This window comes from Nansenia antarctica, assembly GCF_963989245.1.
Source record: "Nansenia antarctica genome assembly, chromosome: 13".
NCBI classification, from domain to species: domain Eukaryota; kingdom Metazoa; phylum Chordata; class Actinopteri; order Argentiniformes; family Microstomatidae; genus Nansenia; species Nansenia antarctica.
In genome coordinates, this window is record NC_137683.1 from 24,415,261 (window position 1) to 24,430,041 (window position 14,781).

Here is a 14,781-nt window from a genome sequence, read left to right on the forward strand (position 1 = left end):
TAAAAACTATTTATGTTTGTACAACTAATAAAACTGATGTTGTGTAAAATGATGACTATAAGGCCCCTGAAAGGTGCTATATATTATTATTATTATTATTATTATTATTATTAGTGTTCCTACTATTATGTAGTAGTTTAGGTTTACTCCTTCTTCTTCTTTTCCTCGCTTTGGTCAAATAGCTCAAAAAGTCCCTGACCAAAAATGCTATGAATTTGCATGCCTCAACTAGAGAGCATCAGTAACTATGACAGAAAGAATGACCATGATTAGACCATAGGTGGCGCTATAATAGCCTAAAGTAAATAATGAACTTCAGAATGCTGGCATTTCCACTCGGTTGGATGAAAATGTATGAAACTTGGTAGATATGTGTTTTTCCTCATGGGGAACATATTTGCCTCAAGAACCCATAAGGTCCGCCATGATGGATTTTTCTGTAGGTGCAAAATTTGACCAAACTTCTAAAAATCAACTCAGGATACATTTTCAGTACAACACCTCTCTGTCTAAATCAAATTTGTGCATATGACATGAATATTGTTTATTTTAGTTTTTACTTTCTTGTTCCTATAACGGCCCTGCTCTACTGCAACCATCATTAATTTTACGTCATGTCAAATAATCAACACTTTTTTTCTAATATAAAGACTCTTTAGTTTACTCTTGCCCCGTACACACTACACCTAAATTCTGTTGTCAGTCTTTTCCTTTCCTTTTCTTTTTAGTGCTTAATTAGTGCTTAGTTCACACACACACACACACACACTCCTATTATGAATGAGACGACAACCAAGTCCTGAAAAAAGCATTTAATTAGTGTGTTTGAAAGGATACATTTCGAGCAGTTTCCGACCAGTACCTTGCAATACTATGTTGCATGATGGGGGTTCAAATCTGTCCTACCTGGCGAGATTGAGATTCATGTGCAGTGAATCCCCACAATTACTTCTCACAAACTGCCTGAAGCACTTTTCAAGGCCTGAAATAAAAAAAAGCCCTATATGCCGGGATGTATAGGTAGGACATAAGTCATGATGGTATTGGAGAGATGTATTGACTGCACTTACAATATACACTATATGGACAAAAGTATGTGGACACAATTATCGTCTGGGGCTGTTTTCATGGTTTGGGCTAGGACCCTTAGTTCCAGTGAAGGGAAATCTTAATGCCACAGCACACAATGCGATTCTAGAGTATGCTTCCAACTTTGTGGCAACAATTTGGGGATGGCCCTTTCCAGTTTCAGCATGACAATGCCCCCATACACAAAGTGAGGTCCATAATGACATGGTTTGCCAAGTTTGGTTGAAACGCTGACTGCGAGACCGTCCTTCTCGCCCAACATCAGTGCCCGACCTCATTCATGCTCTTGTGGCTGAATGGGAGCAAATCCCTGCAAACATATTCTAAAATCTAGTAGAAAGTCTTCTTTGAAGAGTGGAAGCTGTTTGTTATAGCAACAAAGGTGGGACCAACTCCATATTAATGCCCATGGTTTTAAAGTTCAACAAGCACATATGGGTGTGATGTTGTCCCAATATTTTTGTCCATATAGTTTGTGTTCAGTTGCCAGTTTTATGCTGATTATTCAAAGAGAATTTATAAGGCGTTTTTTGAGACTGCACAGATAAACTGGCCCCAATATTCTAGCATGAATTCTAGTCTGATTACATTTTACAAGTCAAACAAGCCCAGTCACTACCGAAGTTGACTGCAGTTGCTGTGCAAAGTAGCAAAGTGTGAGTGTGTACAACAATAGGAGTTGGACTAATGGTACTGTAGTTGGTGCGCAATGGCAATCTTATCTTGCGCAGTACTCTCAACCAGGAGTGAGTCCTGTTTCACATACATGCAGCAGAGGTTCCTCTCCTCTGACAGCAGAATAACTTTGGTTGTCGAACCAAAGGTTGGTAACATGAACGTGGCCTTAGTATAGCATTCAGTTCAATCAATGAAAGTACAAGACATGTGTTTGTCGGTTGGTTGGCGGAGATCCCGTCCTCATGATGCATCTCCTCAGTGCTGAGCAGGAGGGGCTTGAACTGTGATCACCGGCTGAAAGTGAGAAATCTCAGATAATAATGTTGTCAAAACTACCGTAATCATCATTTTGCCAGTTCAACACTAGGACAGCCATGAGGGGTCATTTGAAAAATGTTATATCTTTGCACTCGATCAAATTTCAGGACCCTCCTTTCATGACTTTTCCTAGATATGTGCGTTCTACCACCCAGTATCCTTACATTTTCTTAAATCAATTTTTTTAAATCACGCCGCTTTTCTGTGTAAGAAGCAGGCTAATTTACGAGGGGCCAACTAGTGGTCGTTGCGTGTAAATAGCAGCTTGAGCATTGTAAAGAGGCGGCTCTTATAGTACCGGTAGGTAAAAAAGGCACGGCTGTTCTAGTGTTAAGACTCCAAGACAGTCCACATTTTCTGGCAAACTATTATGTACACTGAGATTTTTTTTTGGTACAAAACAAGTAACTACAAAGTGAATTGCTTGTATGCCGCATTGCATATACAGTAATCTTTGGGCCCTGATGTTCAATCAAGGACCCCAATTGAAATAAGCCAGTGGCTTTCTTGGGTTTTTATCCTGTTAGTTGACCTTGTATGTAATATGTACTTTCATGTACCTACTTCTGCAAATCTTCTAATAAAGTTTTCAATCAATCAATCAATCAATCAATGTCTGTTGCGTTTGATTTAGAAATCGACCCTCACCATTCTGGGTGTCGGGACGCAGCAGTTGAGAACCTTGCAGCAGTAGACAGCCAGAGTGGCAGAGATGGCGATGAGAGCACAATGTATAAGGACACACTCAGAGTAGAAGTGCACAGCGGCATCCTGTTTGTTAGAGGGTTGATGAGGATTAAATGATGATTTAACAATTTACAATCTGCTTGACATATTTACTACAAACAGATCAAACATATGGTACTGTATAGGAGATGCTCTGCCCAGAACCAAGACTAGTTTGGTTAAACCACAGACGTCAAATACATTCTTATTAATTAATTTGTATCCAAGAGATTGACTTGCTCTGCAATATATGTCTAGAACTCACCAATAGAGAACGGCAATTGTCAACATGAGTCGTAGAGTTGCTGACCAGATATTTAACATGCCAGCAGAGATTTCCGACATAGCCATCTGCCAGGTTGGTCGCTGAGGAGATCATATTGAATATGGACACTGCACAGGCCACTACCTGCATCCCCAGACAGGCCTTCAGCTGAGACAAAGGGAGCAGAGGTAACAGGTAAGCGTCAGTGTCTTTTTTCTTTTTTTTTTAAATTTGTTTTTTCAGATTTTATCCCTTTTTCACCCAATTTGGTAGCCAATTTAACCCAACTTAGCATCCAATTATCCCCTGCCTATTGCATTGGATCCGCCGCACGACCCCGTGGCCGGCAGTCCCAGAGGAGGGCGCCAGGCAGACTAGGCTGACTGGCTCCTCGAGCCCAGTACCGTTATTCCGGCACCCAGGGGGCGGTGTTGCGCGACGGATCCTAGTCCAGAAATACTCCTATACCCCCCTCGGAAGCGGCCGGCCAATATGCCGCTTCCCGTGTGCCTCGGCCATATCTGGATCTGGCGAGCCGGGATACGAACCCCGGCCCCGGTGGGCAGCATGCACTAGCGGCCAGTGCGTAGACCGCTACACCACCGCGGGGCTAAGCGTCAGTGTCTTAACTAAGAAACCTGGCAGTACTTCTCCAGACATCTTCAGTCATCTTCTTCCCTCTTGAAAAAACTGGTGCACATGTTTGTCAAACTTCATACATGATAACTTACTGTGTTAAGATGGAGATTGTGTGCAGCTATGGCCAAAATTCCAGCTATTACCACCTATGGAGTGCATAGGAGAAAGTCACTGATCAATATGCAGATTGTTTTTTTGTTGAATTACTAAGTAATGGAGAACTAGAAGGAACAACAACTCGGCCTTCACAGCAGCTTGACGTCGTTTTCGTTTCCTTTTTCTGTAAACATGATGTGCTCTGCCATATGGAATAATAAGGCACTCACCAAAATGGATAGGATTATTTTAACTACGTCTTGAACCCATTCACTCATCTCGTTGGCCTGCATGAGGATGACAGAGTTGATGTGAAACACACTGAGGGCGATCTCAGTCACCTGGCGAGATGAGAGAGAGAGAGAGAGAGAGAGAGAGAGAGAGAGAGAGAGAGAGAGAGAGAGAGAGAGAGAGAGAGAGAGAGAGAGAGAGAGAGAGAGAGAGAGAAGATACAACAGGCTACATCAATCACCATTGTCACATCCAATTTTTTTCAATCATCACTTATTGAAAGAATGAATCTGATGCGTACGCCTAATGCTTTGGGCTCAGCCTCCAGGTATTTCAGTTTATGGTGAGGTTTCTTCAAAAAGGTCACTGCGACAAGGGGACCCTGTTCTGGCGCGATCTGAGAAGGATCTGCTCCTGTCTCCGTGGTTATCTCTTCATCTGTAAAAAAAAAAAAAAAAAAAAAATTGTGAAGTTTTAGAAGTCGCATGTGTTACAATAGAATTAATCATCCCAAGTAGATCTGATCGCCTGGAAAGGGTAGGCGTACAGTTCATCTCCGTTAACTATTGCGCAACGCAGAGAAAACAGCTTCAAATCGTGAGCTTAGAATGATAAGGTTCTATCTCCGTTTAGGGCAGTTCAGAGATATTGAGCGTCAAAGTTTTTACATTCCATTATGTTTTGTGAGATGGAACCTTTGTATTTTATTAATTACTAACTCAAAAATGTACACCACACAGGCATTAATAAACACCTAATGGATCAGATTATGTAACAAACTCAATTTTGACAAAAATGGAGATAGAACCTTATAATTCTAACGTCACGAAATGATGTGTGCGCAGGCAAATATTGTAATAAGTCACGTTTGTATCGCAAGAAATCATGTATCGCAAGAAAAAGGATGTCTACATGAATCCTAAAATAAGCATACAATAGGCAGGCGATGTTTGTGTTTACCTGCCATTTCAGTCGGTCCTTGTATAAAGTTACGCGATGAAACTTTAAATATTTCCACCAACGCCCCACAACTTGTCTTCTAACTTTTGGGTTATCCACAGCTTGTGTGTTCCGAGAGCTTTAAGAACCAACAACTTTGGACTTCCGGGTTCGTTTTCTCGACGTCAAAATAAAGGTTTAAGAGTTTACGAGATCAATGGAAAGTGATCCGATCACAATATTTTCTCTTGTTTTTGCTGAAATAAGAAATATTACCGTACAGAAAAATTTATGTAATTTCGAAATATAAACTAAACAGAATATGTTTTATATTTTTAGATTCTTCAAAGTAGCCACCTTTAGCTTTGATGACAGCTTTGCACACTCTTGTGCGTGTGTGTGTGTGTGTGTGTGTGTGTGTGTGTGTGTGTGTGCGTGCTTGCGTGCGTGCGTGCGTGCGTGCGTGCGTGCGTGCGTGCGTGTGTGTGTGTGTGTGTGTGTGTGTGTGTGTGTGTGTGTGTGTGTGTGTGTGTGTGTGTGTGTGTGTGTGTGTGTGTGTCAGTGGAAAATGAAACTGTGAACACCGCCCAGCATTCTCTTCTCTAGAATATTTGACTGGTGCTCTATTAATTAACTTTTTACCCTCTCGATAGTCCTTTTTTCTTTTTTAGTTCCATGACGAAGGATTAGATATACTTTTTCTGCTCCTGTTCCCTTGCACTGTCTCTCCTGGACTCTGTGTCTCCATCTCGCTTGGTCTGGCTCTGTCTCTACTTCTCTCAACTCTCTGTCTGTTAAACTCAGTTCTCTGTGTCTCTGCCTCTCCTGTTAGGGCTACTAAAGACCAACACGACTAAGTATCACAATATATTGCTTTGTTTATATTCTGGTATTGTGATGTTTGTGCAACGTAACAAGGTCATGGCTGGCAATATCTCCTGCTGCCTGTGTCTCTGCTGCTCTCATCCCTCTCTGCTGCTGTCATCCCTCTCTCTGCTGTCATCCCCCTCTTCTGCTGTCATCCCTCTCTCTGCTCTCATCCCTCTCTTCTGGTGTCATCCCTCTCTTCTGCTGTCATCCCCCTCTTCTGCTGTCATTCCCCTCTTCTGGTGTCATCCCCCTCTTCTGCTGTCATCCCTCTCTCTGCTGTGCTTGGTGTCTCTGCTGCTCTCATCCCTCTATTCTTCTCTCGTTCGCAGTAAGAGGTGGATGTTGTGGCCACTGAGCTCACTAAAGGGGGCGGGATTGGATACAAAGTAACGGAGATCCCTAAAGAACTGTGGGGCGTTGGTGGAACATCTGTTGAAATGTTGGTTTGAACAACTATTGGGAAGATTTCAAATATCATCTTCTAACTTTAGAAAAGGATTCTACAGACTGAAATGGCAGGTAAATGCGAAAGTCGCCTATTGTATGGTTATTTTAGAACTCACTAAGTGAATAACGTGACTTATTACAATATTTGCCTGCGCACACATCATTTGAAGCTGTTTTCTCTGCGTTGCGCAATAAGTTAACGGAGATGAACTGTACGCCTACCCTTTCCAGGCGATCAAATCTACTTGAGATGATTAATTCTATTGTAACACATGCGACTTTTTTTTCTTTTTTTTTTTTACAGATGAAGAGATACCCACGGAGACAGGATCAGATCCTTCTCAGATCGCGCCAGAACAGGGTCCCCTTGTCGCAGTGACCTTTCAGAAGGATCTTCAACGTAAACTGAAATACCTGGAGGCTGAGCCCAAAGCATTGGGGGTACGCATCTGATTCATTCTCATTCAATAAGAGTTTCAAATGATGATCGAAAAGATTGGATGTAATTATAGTGATTGGTGTAGCTTGATGTATATTGTACATTTATTATTTGTCCTCTTCCTCTCTTCCCTCAGGTGACTGAGATTGTCCTCAGTGTGTTCCACTTCAGCTGTGCCTCAGTCATGTTCAGCAATGACTTGATTTTCAAGTATGTAGGAATGGCTCACATGATCATGTCAGTGTTGGTGAGTGCCTCATTTCATATAGCAGAGCACATCATGTTTACTGAAAAGGGAAACGAACCAAGCTGCTGCAAAGGCGGAGATTCATACTTTTGAGATTTCCTTCTCCTTCTTACTTCTTCTTTCCTTCTTTTCTTCTCCTTTTCATTGCTAATTAATTCAACAAAAAATCAATCTGCATATTGATGATCAGTGATCAGATTTTCTCCTATGCACTCCATAGGTGGTAATAGCTGGAATGTTGGCCATAGCTGCACAGAATCTCCATCTTCCCACAGTAAGTTATCATGTCTTTATGCTAAATAAGTGCACCTAGTATATTTCCAAGTGGGATGGTGCTAGTGCAGTTTTTGATTGACTGGTATTTCGTCGAAGGGCGGGGGGGGTTTTGATTGACGGGTGGTAGCTTGCGCTAAATCGACGGCAAAAGTGTGGCCCCATCTAGCGGTTGTGGCCCTGAGCAACTGTATAGACTGCTAATGCCAGCGGCCGGCCCTGGTAAATGAGAATCACTAGTGACTCTCTTTCCTGTTTCTGCTCTTCTCTTCTGACCCCTCAGCTGAAGGCCTGTCTGGGGATGCAGGTAGTGGCTTGTGTAGTGTCCATATTCAATATGATCTTCTACAACATCGCAGGCCATCAAGGCGGAGTCTACGCCCTCTGCTTCGGTTATACATATGGTGAATTCAACAGTTCGATTGAAGTTCTCAAAACTTGCCATTCCCTAACGGTGAGTTGTATCCACATTGCAGTGCAGTGCTAGCCAATCTCTTGGATTATACAATTGGATGCCAATGAAGATAGGAAGAGAGACTAAACATGTATTTGATGTCTGTGGTTTAAACTAACTTTCCTAGTAGTACCATAGGTTCATGTGTTATGTGTTTGTAGTAAAGATGTAAAGAAGACTGTTTATTTAAGATATGTGGAACTGAAAGTTACTGTAACGTAAAAATTAGAGGACACTTATTTTGTTAAATCATCATTTAATTCTTATCGTCCCTCTAACAAACAGCACGCCGTTGATTACTACGCCTACGAGTATGTACTGCTAATGAATGCTGCTCTCATCGCAATCTCTGCCACTCTGGCTGCCTACTGCTGCAAAGTCGCCAACTGCTGCACCTCAACATCCAGAATGGTAAGGGTCCATTTAGAAATGGAACTTATATGCAGCAACCCTACACTGTGTAGTTACTTCACTCATTTATACATCAGTATACATAATAGCGTGCCAAAAAATCGTAGTCTTAAACAGGCTTGACAAGATGAATACAGTAGTTTTCACAAACCACCCTACAATATGGCACATCTATATTAGCCTGTGCTTGTGAACAGTCATCTTGATACAATATGCTGCTATCTTACTGTTCTTCAGCCGGTGATCACAGTTCAAGGCCCTCCTGCTCAACACTGAGGAGATACGTACATCATGAGAAGAGGATAAAGGGATCCCCCCGCCAGCCAACCAGCTAATACACCTCTTGTACTTTCATTAATTAATCTGAACACTACACTAAGAGCAAACTAGAGGATTTTGTGTTTTGTATAATTTAAAAAGTGTTGATTTGACATGATGTAAAATGAACATAGATGTGTATGACCTACAGCTACTGCACTTAGGCCTTCATACATACAGGCTTTGACTCGTCAAGTTCTAGAGCAAGATATTAATACAACTCTCTGCAGTGTTACAAACTGTAGATTGGATGTTAAGAGCAGAGAGCTCTGGAAAATGTACAGACCTGAGGTGATTATTGTTTGAGTAATGTCTGTTTTATGCTATTAATGCTGTAATGCTTTTTATTCTGTAATTAATAATTCGGTTTTATATTCCAATTTCTCTTCATTTAAAGGGATCTATTTCTGTGGGGTTTTTGGTACATGCCACTCCAAAAAAGAATACAAAGGGAATGTTTCAGGACATGTTACGTTTTTAAGTAAGGGATAATTGTGCGCATTTTGTGTTCAGGTTGTGTTTTGCACTCTCTCCTATTTGACCCAAGCCTTTTGTCAATTATTATTTCAAGGGTATTTACCCCTTAATGTACTGTCAATCCCTGGTATGAAGTGAGAAGTGCTCTTGCCTGTCTATGGTAGTTACATAAGGGATTTATTTTGGAACCACAAAGTACAGTATCTTGATTATATGATTACTCTTCAATATTGCTGCAGGGACAAGTTCCTCATGTTGATTATGTTATAATAGCTTTGAAATTCCTGTCATGTAATTGAGCAGGTATTTGACCTGTTTACTCAGATGTTTATGTTATAAATATTGTTATCTATATATTATCATCTAAGAGAACTTGCCAAATAAAGTTGATTCATTTCTCGATTTCTGTCTATTATTCTGTCACATTTTCTAGTGTTTTTGTTTTGTTTTTATTGAGTCTTGCAACCTGCATGAAGGGGACAATCTTGGATTCAAACAACAAATCGGTTACCCCACCACTTTTTGGGGTAAACAGCTGAGGGATGGCACAGGAGAAATGTTACCACTCTCTAAACTCCTAGATGGAGTTATCGATGCAAGGAATTCATGTGATCAAAAGAATAATTTTAACCATGTTTTGAAGCTATACAATTACGTAGTTTACACAGTGGCATAAAAAAGCTTATATTTGGGGTTCAAGCAGCATTTATTTAAGTTATATTCTACAAGAATCAATGGCTAAATATAATTAATTTAAAAGTCCAAAATGGACATATCAATCTCAGGCCTACATACATGCTTCATGTTGTTCCTGATTGAACACACGTTGGGACCGTAAATTAATGCTTTCATTCTTTCTGATGTTAATTCAAACAGGCTTCAGCTACCAACTTAGGTAACAGACAAACCCAAGTAGGGAATACTGTACTGGGAGGATGTATGACAGACAGGGTATCAACCCTGTGACAAAGCTGAAACTCAGAATCATAAGGTTCCATCTGCGTTTGTTGTACTTCAAAGATATTGAGCGTCAAAGTCTTCACATCTCAGCCGGCCAAACGGTCACATAGTAGATTCCTCCAAGTATAACAGTATATTGCTTTGTTTATATTCTGGTATTGTGATGTTTGTGCAACTTAACAAGGTCATGGCTGGCAATATCTCCTGCTGCCTGTGTCTCTGCTGCTCTCATCCCTCTCTTCTGCTGTCATCCCTCTCTCTGCTGTCATCCCTCTCTTCTGCTCTCATCCCTCTCTTCTGCTGTCATCCCTCTCGTCTGCTGTCATCCCCCTCTTCTGCTGTCATCCCTCTCTTCTGCTCTCATCCCTCTCTTCTGCTGTGCTTGGTGTCTCTTCTGCTCTCATCTCTCTCTTCTGCTCTCATCCCTCTCTCTGCTCTCATCCCTCTCTTCTCCTCTCATCCCTCTCTTTACTGTGATTGGTGTCTCTGCTGCTATCTAGCTACAAATGTCAAATTGTTGGGTGACGTGAGCTAGCTTAATATCAGCATCATGCTAGTTTGAGGACATGCATACATAACTATACAGCTGCTATTAATCAGAGTAGGCTATAGTCAGACACAGACCGTTGTAATCATTAGTGACTAGTAGGTAGATAGTAAACTAGTTATATCGCAAACAATTACGGCTAATATGCTGATTATTAGGCAGATTGACAAACGAAAGGTAATACAGCTCCCAATGTACATGTCACTACTATGTTTTCTTAACAAACTACTCGTCACGTGGTGCTGTTTGGTTCGCAGTAAGAGGTCGATGTTGTGCTTCTGACATGTCACCTCTCTAGTGTTGGTCCATGTAATGTTGCGACGACCTGTCTCTGTAGATCTACATCCTATATGTACTGTCTTGGTAGTTACCTGGTTGCAGCTGTGATACAACAGCATTATTATTGTCCAGTGTGAAAATGTATTTTAATCTATTTTTATTTTATTTAAAAATATATATATATATGTTACTATGCTAATGTAACTTTAGGGCCCTGCAGGAAATGTTTGGGGTTAGGTGGGGGGGTGGGCAGAAATTTGTACAAAAAAAAATGAAAATCAACATGTTTAATCATATTGTATTGTGTAACTTTTGAATAAAAATACTTGGAAAAAAAAAAGAGGTGGATGTTGTGGCCACTGAGCTCACTAAAGGGGGCGGGATAGGATACAAAGTAACGGAGCTCCTAATGAACTGTGGGGCGTTGGTGGAACATCTGTTGAACTGTTGGTTTGCATTCCACAGACTGAAATGGCAGGTAAATGCGAAAGTCGCCTATTGTAGGCTATGGTTATTTTAGAACTCACTCAGTGTGACACATTTCTTCTTGCAATGAATTTATATATACTGAAAAAAATGTACTGTATGTAGGCTATGCACTGACTGCAGTGTGTAAGTCGCTTTGGATAAAAGCGTCAGCTGAATGGCATATGTATGCATTTAAGTTGATAATAATTTAAGTTGTTGAATAACAGAAAACGAAATAGTTCATAAGCTAAGCGCATAGCTGAAGATTTGCATGCGTTGTCTTCCTGCGTTGCGCAATCCTGATCAGAACAGAACACTTTTTTATTCTGAGCTCATTGTATTGTGATGAGTCTTAGTTTATATTGGCTATTTCGATGCAGATGATGAGTTTCTTCCGTTAAATTGTACTACTTGATAGACCTCAACAAGGGATTTCTATGGCTGCGTTCGTACATTCGCTCTGGAATCTGATCAGCACTCATGGAATGCCTCTTGTCCAATCAAAATGACTTGGTCCTGTTTATGACATTGACCCAGTGTGCGCTCCGGCGCTCTCGGAACGAATTTACGAACGCACCCTACATGAAACTCGTTTTGGGCCAAAAGTGTCACTTGGGGTCATTGCGCAACACGCCCTCGATATTCAGTCCTACTTGAAATTAACAATTATATTCTAACACATGCAGCGCTTTATTTATTTTTATTTTTTATTTTTTATTTTTTACAGATGAAGAGATACCCACGGAGACAGGATCAGATCCTTCTCAGATCGCGCCAGAACAGGGTCCCCTTGTCGCAGTGACCTTTCAGAAGAATCTTCAAAGTAAACTGAAAAAATACCTGGAGGCTGAGCCCAAAGCATTGGGGGTACGCAGATTCAGATTCATTCTTTCAATAAGAGTTTCAAATGATGATCGAAAAGATTGGATGTAATTATAGTGATTGGTGTATAGCTTGCTGTATATTGTACATTTATTATTTGTCCTCTTCCTCTCTTCCCTCAGGTGACTGAGATTGTCCTCAGTGTGTTCCACTTCAGCTGTGCCTCAGTCATGTTCGGCAATGACTTGACTTTCAAGTATGTTACAATAGCTCGCATGATCATGTCAGTGTTGGTGAGTGCCTCATTTCATATAGCAGAGCACATCATGTTTACTGAAAAGGGAAACGAACCAAGCTGCTGCAAAGGCGGAGATTCATACTTTTGAGATTTCCTTCTCCACTTCTTCTTTCCTTCTTTCCTTCTCCTTTTCATTGCTAATTCATTCATTAAAAAATCTGCATATTGATGATCAGTGATCAGATTTTCTCCTATGCACTCCATAGATGGTAATAGCTGGAATTTTGGCCATAGCTGCACAGAATCTCCATCTTCCCACAGTAAGTTATCATGTCTTTATGCTAAATAAGGTGTTTGACACTGTGCACCTGTATTTCCAAGTGGGATGGTGCTAGTGCAGTTTTTGATCGACTGGTATTTCGTCAAAGGGCTTTTTTGGGGGGGGGATTGACGGGTGGTAGCTTGCGCTAAATCAACGGCAAAAGTGTGGCCCCCTCTAGCGGTTGTGGCCCTAAGCAACCGTATAGACTGCTAATGCCAGTGGTCGACCCTGGTAAATGAGAATCACTAGTGACTCTCTTTCCTGTTTCTGCTCTTCTCTTCTGACCCCTCAGCTGAAGGCCTGTCTGGGGATGCAGATAGTGGTCTGTGCATTGTGCATATTCAATGTTTGCTTCTTCACTGTGACCGTCGGAGAGAGCGGCACAGCCTTATCCATGTACTGCTGGGAGTTTACATATGGTGAATTCAACGGTACGAATCAGGTTGTCAGTACTTGCCATTCCCTAACGGTGAGTTCTATCCACATTGCAGTGCAGTGCTAGTCAATCTCTTGGACAAATATCTTCCCTCGAGATCTTTTTTTATTACAGCTTTGATGCCCAGATGGGATGGGAAGGAACTACACCAAAGTCCCACTAAATGCTTTATGGACTATAATGATAAATGCATACATACAGACACAACATTATTATTTTTTACCATTCTATTATTGTATTGCTCAATTGTATCTTGCCTAATTTTTTCCATTGCCATGAATTTGATTCTCTTGTACTTAATGGGATGTAATAAACTTTTGGCACACATGGCAATAAAAAATCATGAATCTAGAATAATAATTATTATTATTATTATTTAGTAATTTAAACATGTCAGCCCTGTTTCCCGAGGGTTAGCTGACAATCCCACGGACAGATGACAGGTAGATAATGACAGGTAGTGTAATGGGGGAGTGGTTGTCTTGAGGGAGTGGTTGGGGTGAGAGTTAACCAGCTATTGTTCCCACCCATTACCTCTGGGAAAAAAAGGCTGTGAATACTTTGAGGCTGGATTTCTCAGCTTGGGGGGTATCAACATTCAACTATGCCTGACTTCTTCAACTTGTTTCAGATTTCAATGTATGACATATCCTTTGAAAGCTTACAATCTACCCTTTCATAATCTGGAAAACTTAAAAATTACGTTGCCAGACATGCAGACCGTTTCATCAAACCCTGTCTATGTGGAACTGAAAGTTACTGTAACATCAACATTAGTGGACACTTATTTTGTTAAATCATCATTTAATCCTCATCGACCCTCTAACAAACAGGAAGCTATTCATCTCTACTCCTACGAGGATTTGCTAATAAATGTTGCTCTCCTCGCAATCTCTGCCACTCTGGCTGCCTACTGCTGCAAAGTCGACAACTGCTGCACCTCAACATCCAGAATGGTAAGGGTCCATTTAGAACTTAGCAACCTTATATGCAACAACCACTGTGTAGTTACTTCATTCATTTATATCTCAGTATACATACACCCAAAAATCGTAGTCTTAAACAGGCTTGATGAGATGATTATAGTAGTTTTGACAAGCCACCCTACAATATGGCACATCGAGATTAGCCTGTGCTTATGAACAGTCATCTTGATACAATAACATCTAGGTTAGCCTGTGCTTGTGAACAGTCATCTTGATACAATATGCTGCTATCTTACTGTTCTTCAGCCGGTGATCACAGTTCAAGCCCCTCCAGCTCAACACTGAGGAGATACGTACATCATGAGAAGAGGATAAAGGGATCCCCCCGCCAGCCAACCAGCTAATAAGAGCAAACTAGAGGATTTGGGGTTTTGTATAATCAAAAAAGTGTTGATTTGACATGATGTAAAATGAACATAGATGTGTATGACCTACAGCTATACTGCACTTAGGCCTTCATACATACAGGCTTTGACTCGTCAAGTTCTAGAGCAAGATATTAATACAACTCTGCAGTGTTACAAACTGTAGATTGGATGTTAAGAGCAGAGAGCTCTGGAAAATGTACGGACTTGATGTGATTATTATTTGATTGATGTCTGTTTTATGCTGTTCTGTAATGGCAAGGCAAGTTTATTTGTATAGCACATTTCATACAACGGGCAATTCAAAGTACTTTACATATAGTATTAAAAAAAATACAGAAAAATAAGTATTGTAATAAACATTTAACAACATAATAAGACAATGAATAAAAGTGTTATTACTGCAACTGTATTCAAGCGCTGCTCTTCTCGATACGGTGT

The 14,781-nt window shown here is 40.8% G+C and overlaps 3 protein-coding genes across 4 annotated transcripts; 2 read left to right on the top strand and 1 right to left on the bottom strand.

The window, feature by feature from the left end:
• Nucleotides 1-850: 850 nt before the first annotated feature.
• LOC308169209 (uncharacterized protein) lies at nucleotides 851-5,107 on the bottom strand. The gene is made up of 7 exons (XM_080543883.1): nucleotides 5,003-5,107; nucleotides 4,344-4,480; nucleotides 4,042-4,152; nucleotides 3,808-3,861; nucleotides 3,077-3,244; nucleotides 2,734-2,856; nucleotides 851-2,061 (listed from the first exon to the last, which is right to left on the bottom strand). The coding sequence occupies exons 1-7, from the start codon at nucleotides 5,007-5,009 to the stop codon at nucleotides 2,023-2,025; spliced, it is 639 nt and encodes a 212-aa protein (XP_080400009.1). The 5' UTR covers nucleotides 5,010-5,107; the 3' UTR covers nucleotides 851-2,022.
• Nucleotides 5,108-6,363: 1,256 nt separating this feature from the next.
• On the top strand, nucleotides 6,364-8,398 carry LOC308169449 (uncharacterized protein; the record flags this gene model as incomplete). The annotated part of the gene is made up of 7 exons (XM_080544131.1): nucleotides 6,364-6,370; nucleotides 6,603-6,739; nucleotides 6,874-6,984; nucleotides 7,205-7,258; nucleotides 7,541-7,711; nucleotides 7,997-8,122; nucleotides 8,360-8,398. The coding sequence occupies 7 exons, from the start codon at nucleotides 6,364-6,366 to the stop codon at nucleotides 8,396-8,398; spliced, it is 645 nt and encodes a 214-aa protein (XP_080400257.1).
• Nucleotides 8,399-11,077: 2,679 nt separating this feature from the next.
• LOC308169276 (uncharacterized protein) lies at nucleotides 11,078-14,740 on the top strand. 2 transcript variants are annotated; one of them, XM_080543954.1, is made up of 7 exons: nucleotides 11,078-11,181; nucleotides 11,899-12,038; nucleotides 12,176-12,286; nucleotides 12,498-12,551; nucleotides 12,846-13,022; nucleotides 13,823-13,945; nucleotides 14,222-14,740. In XM_080543954.1, the coding sequence occupies exons 1-7, from the start codon at nucleotides 11,175-11,177 to the stop codon at nucleotides 14,258-14,260; spliced, it is 651 nt and encodes a 216-aa protein (XP_080400080.1). In that variant the 5' UTR covers nucleotides 11,078-11,174; the 3' UTR covers nucleotides 14,261-14,740. The 2 variants fall into 2 exon arrangements, with proteins under 2 accessions (XP_080400080.1, XP_080400079.1); XM_080543953.1 differs by having other exon boundaries at nucleotides 12,846-12,984.
• Nucleotides 14,741-14,781: the final 41 nt, after the last annotated feature.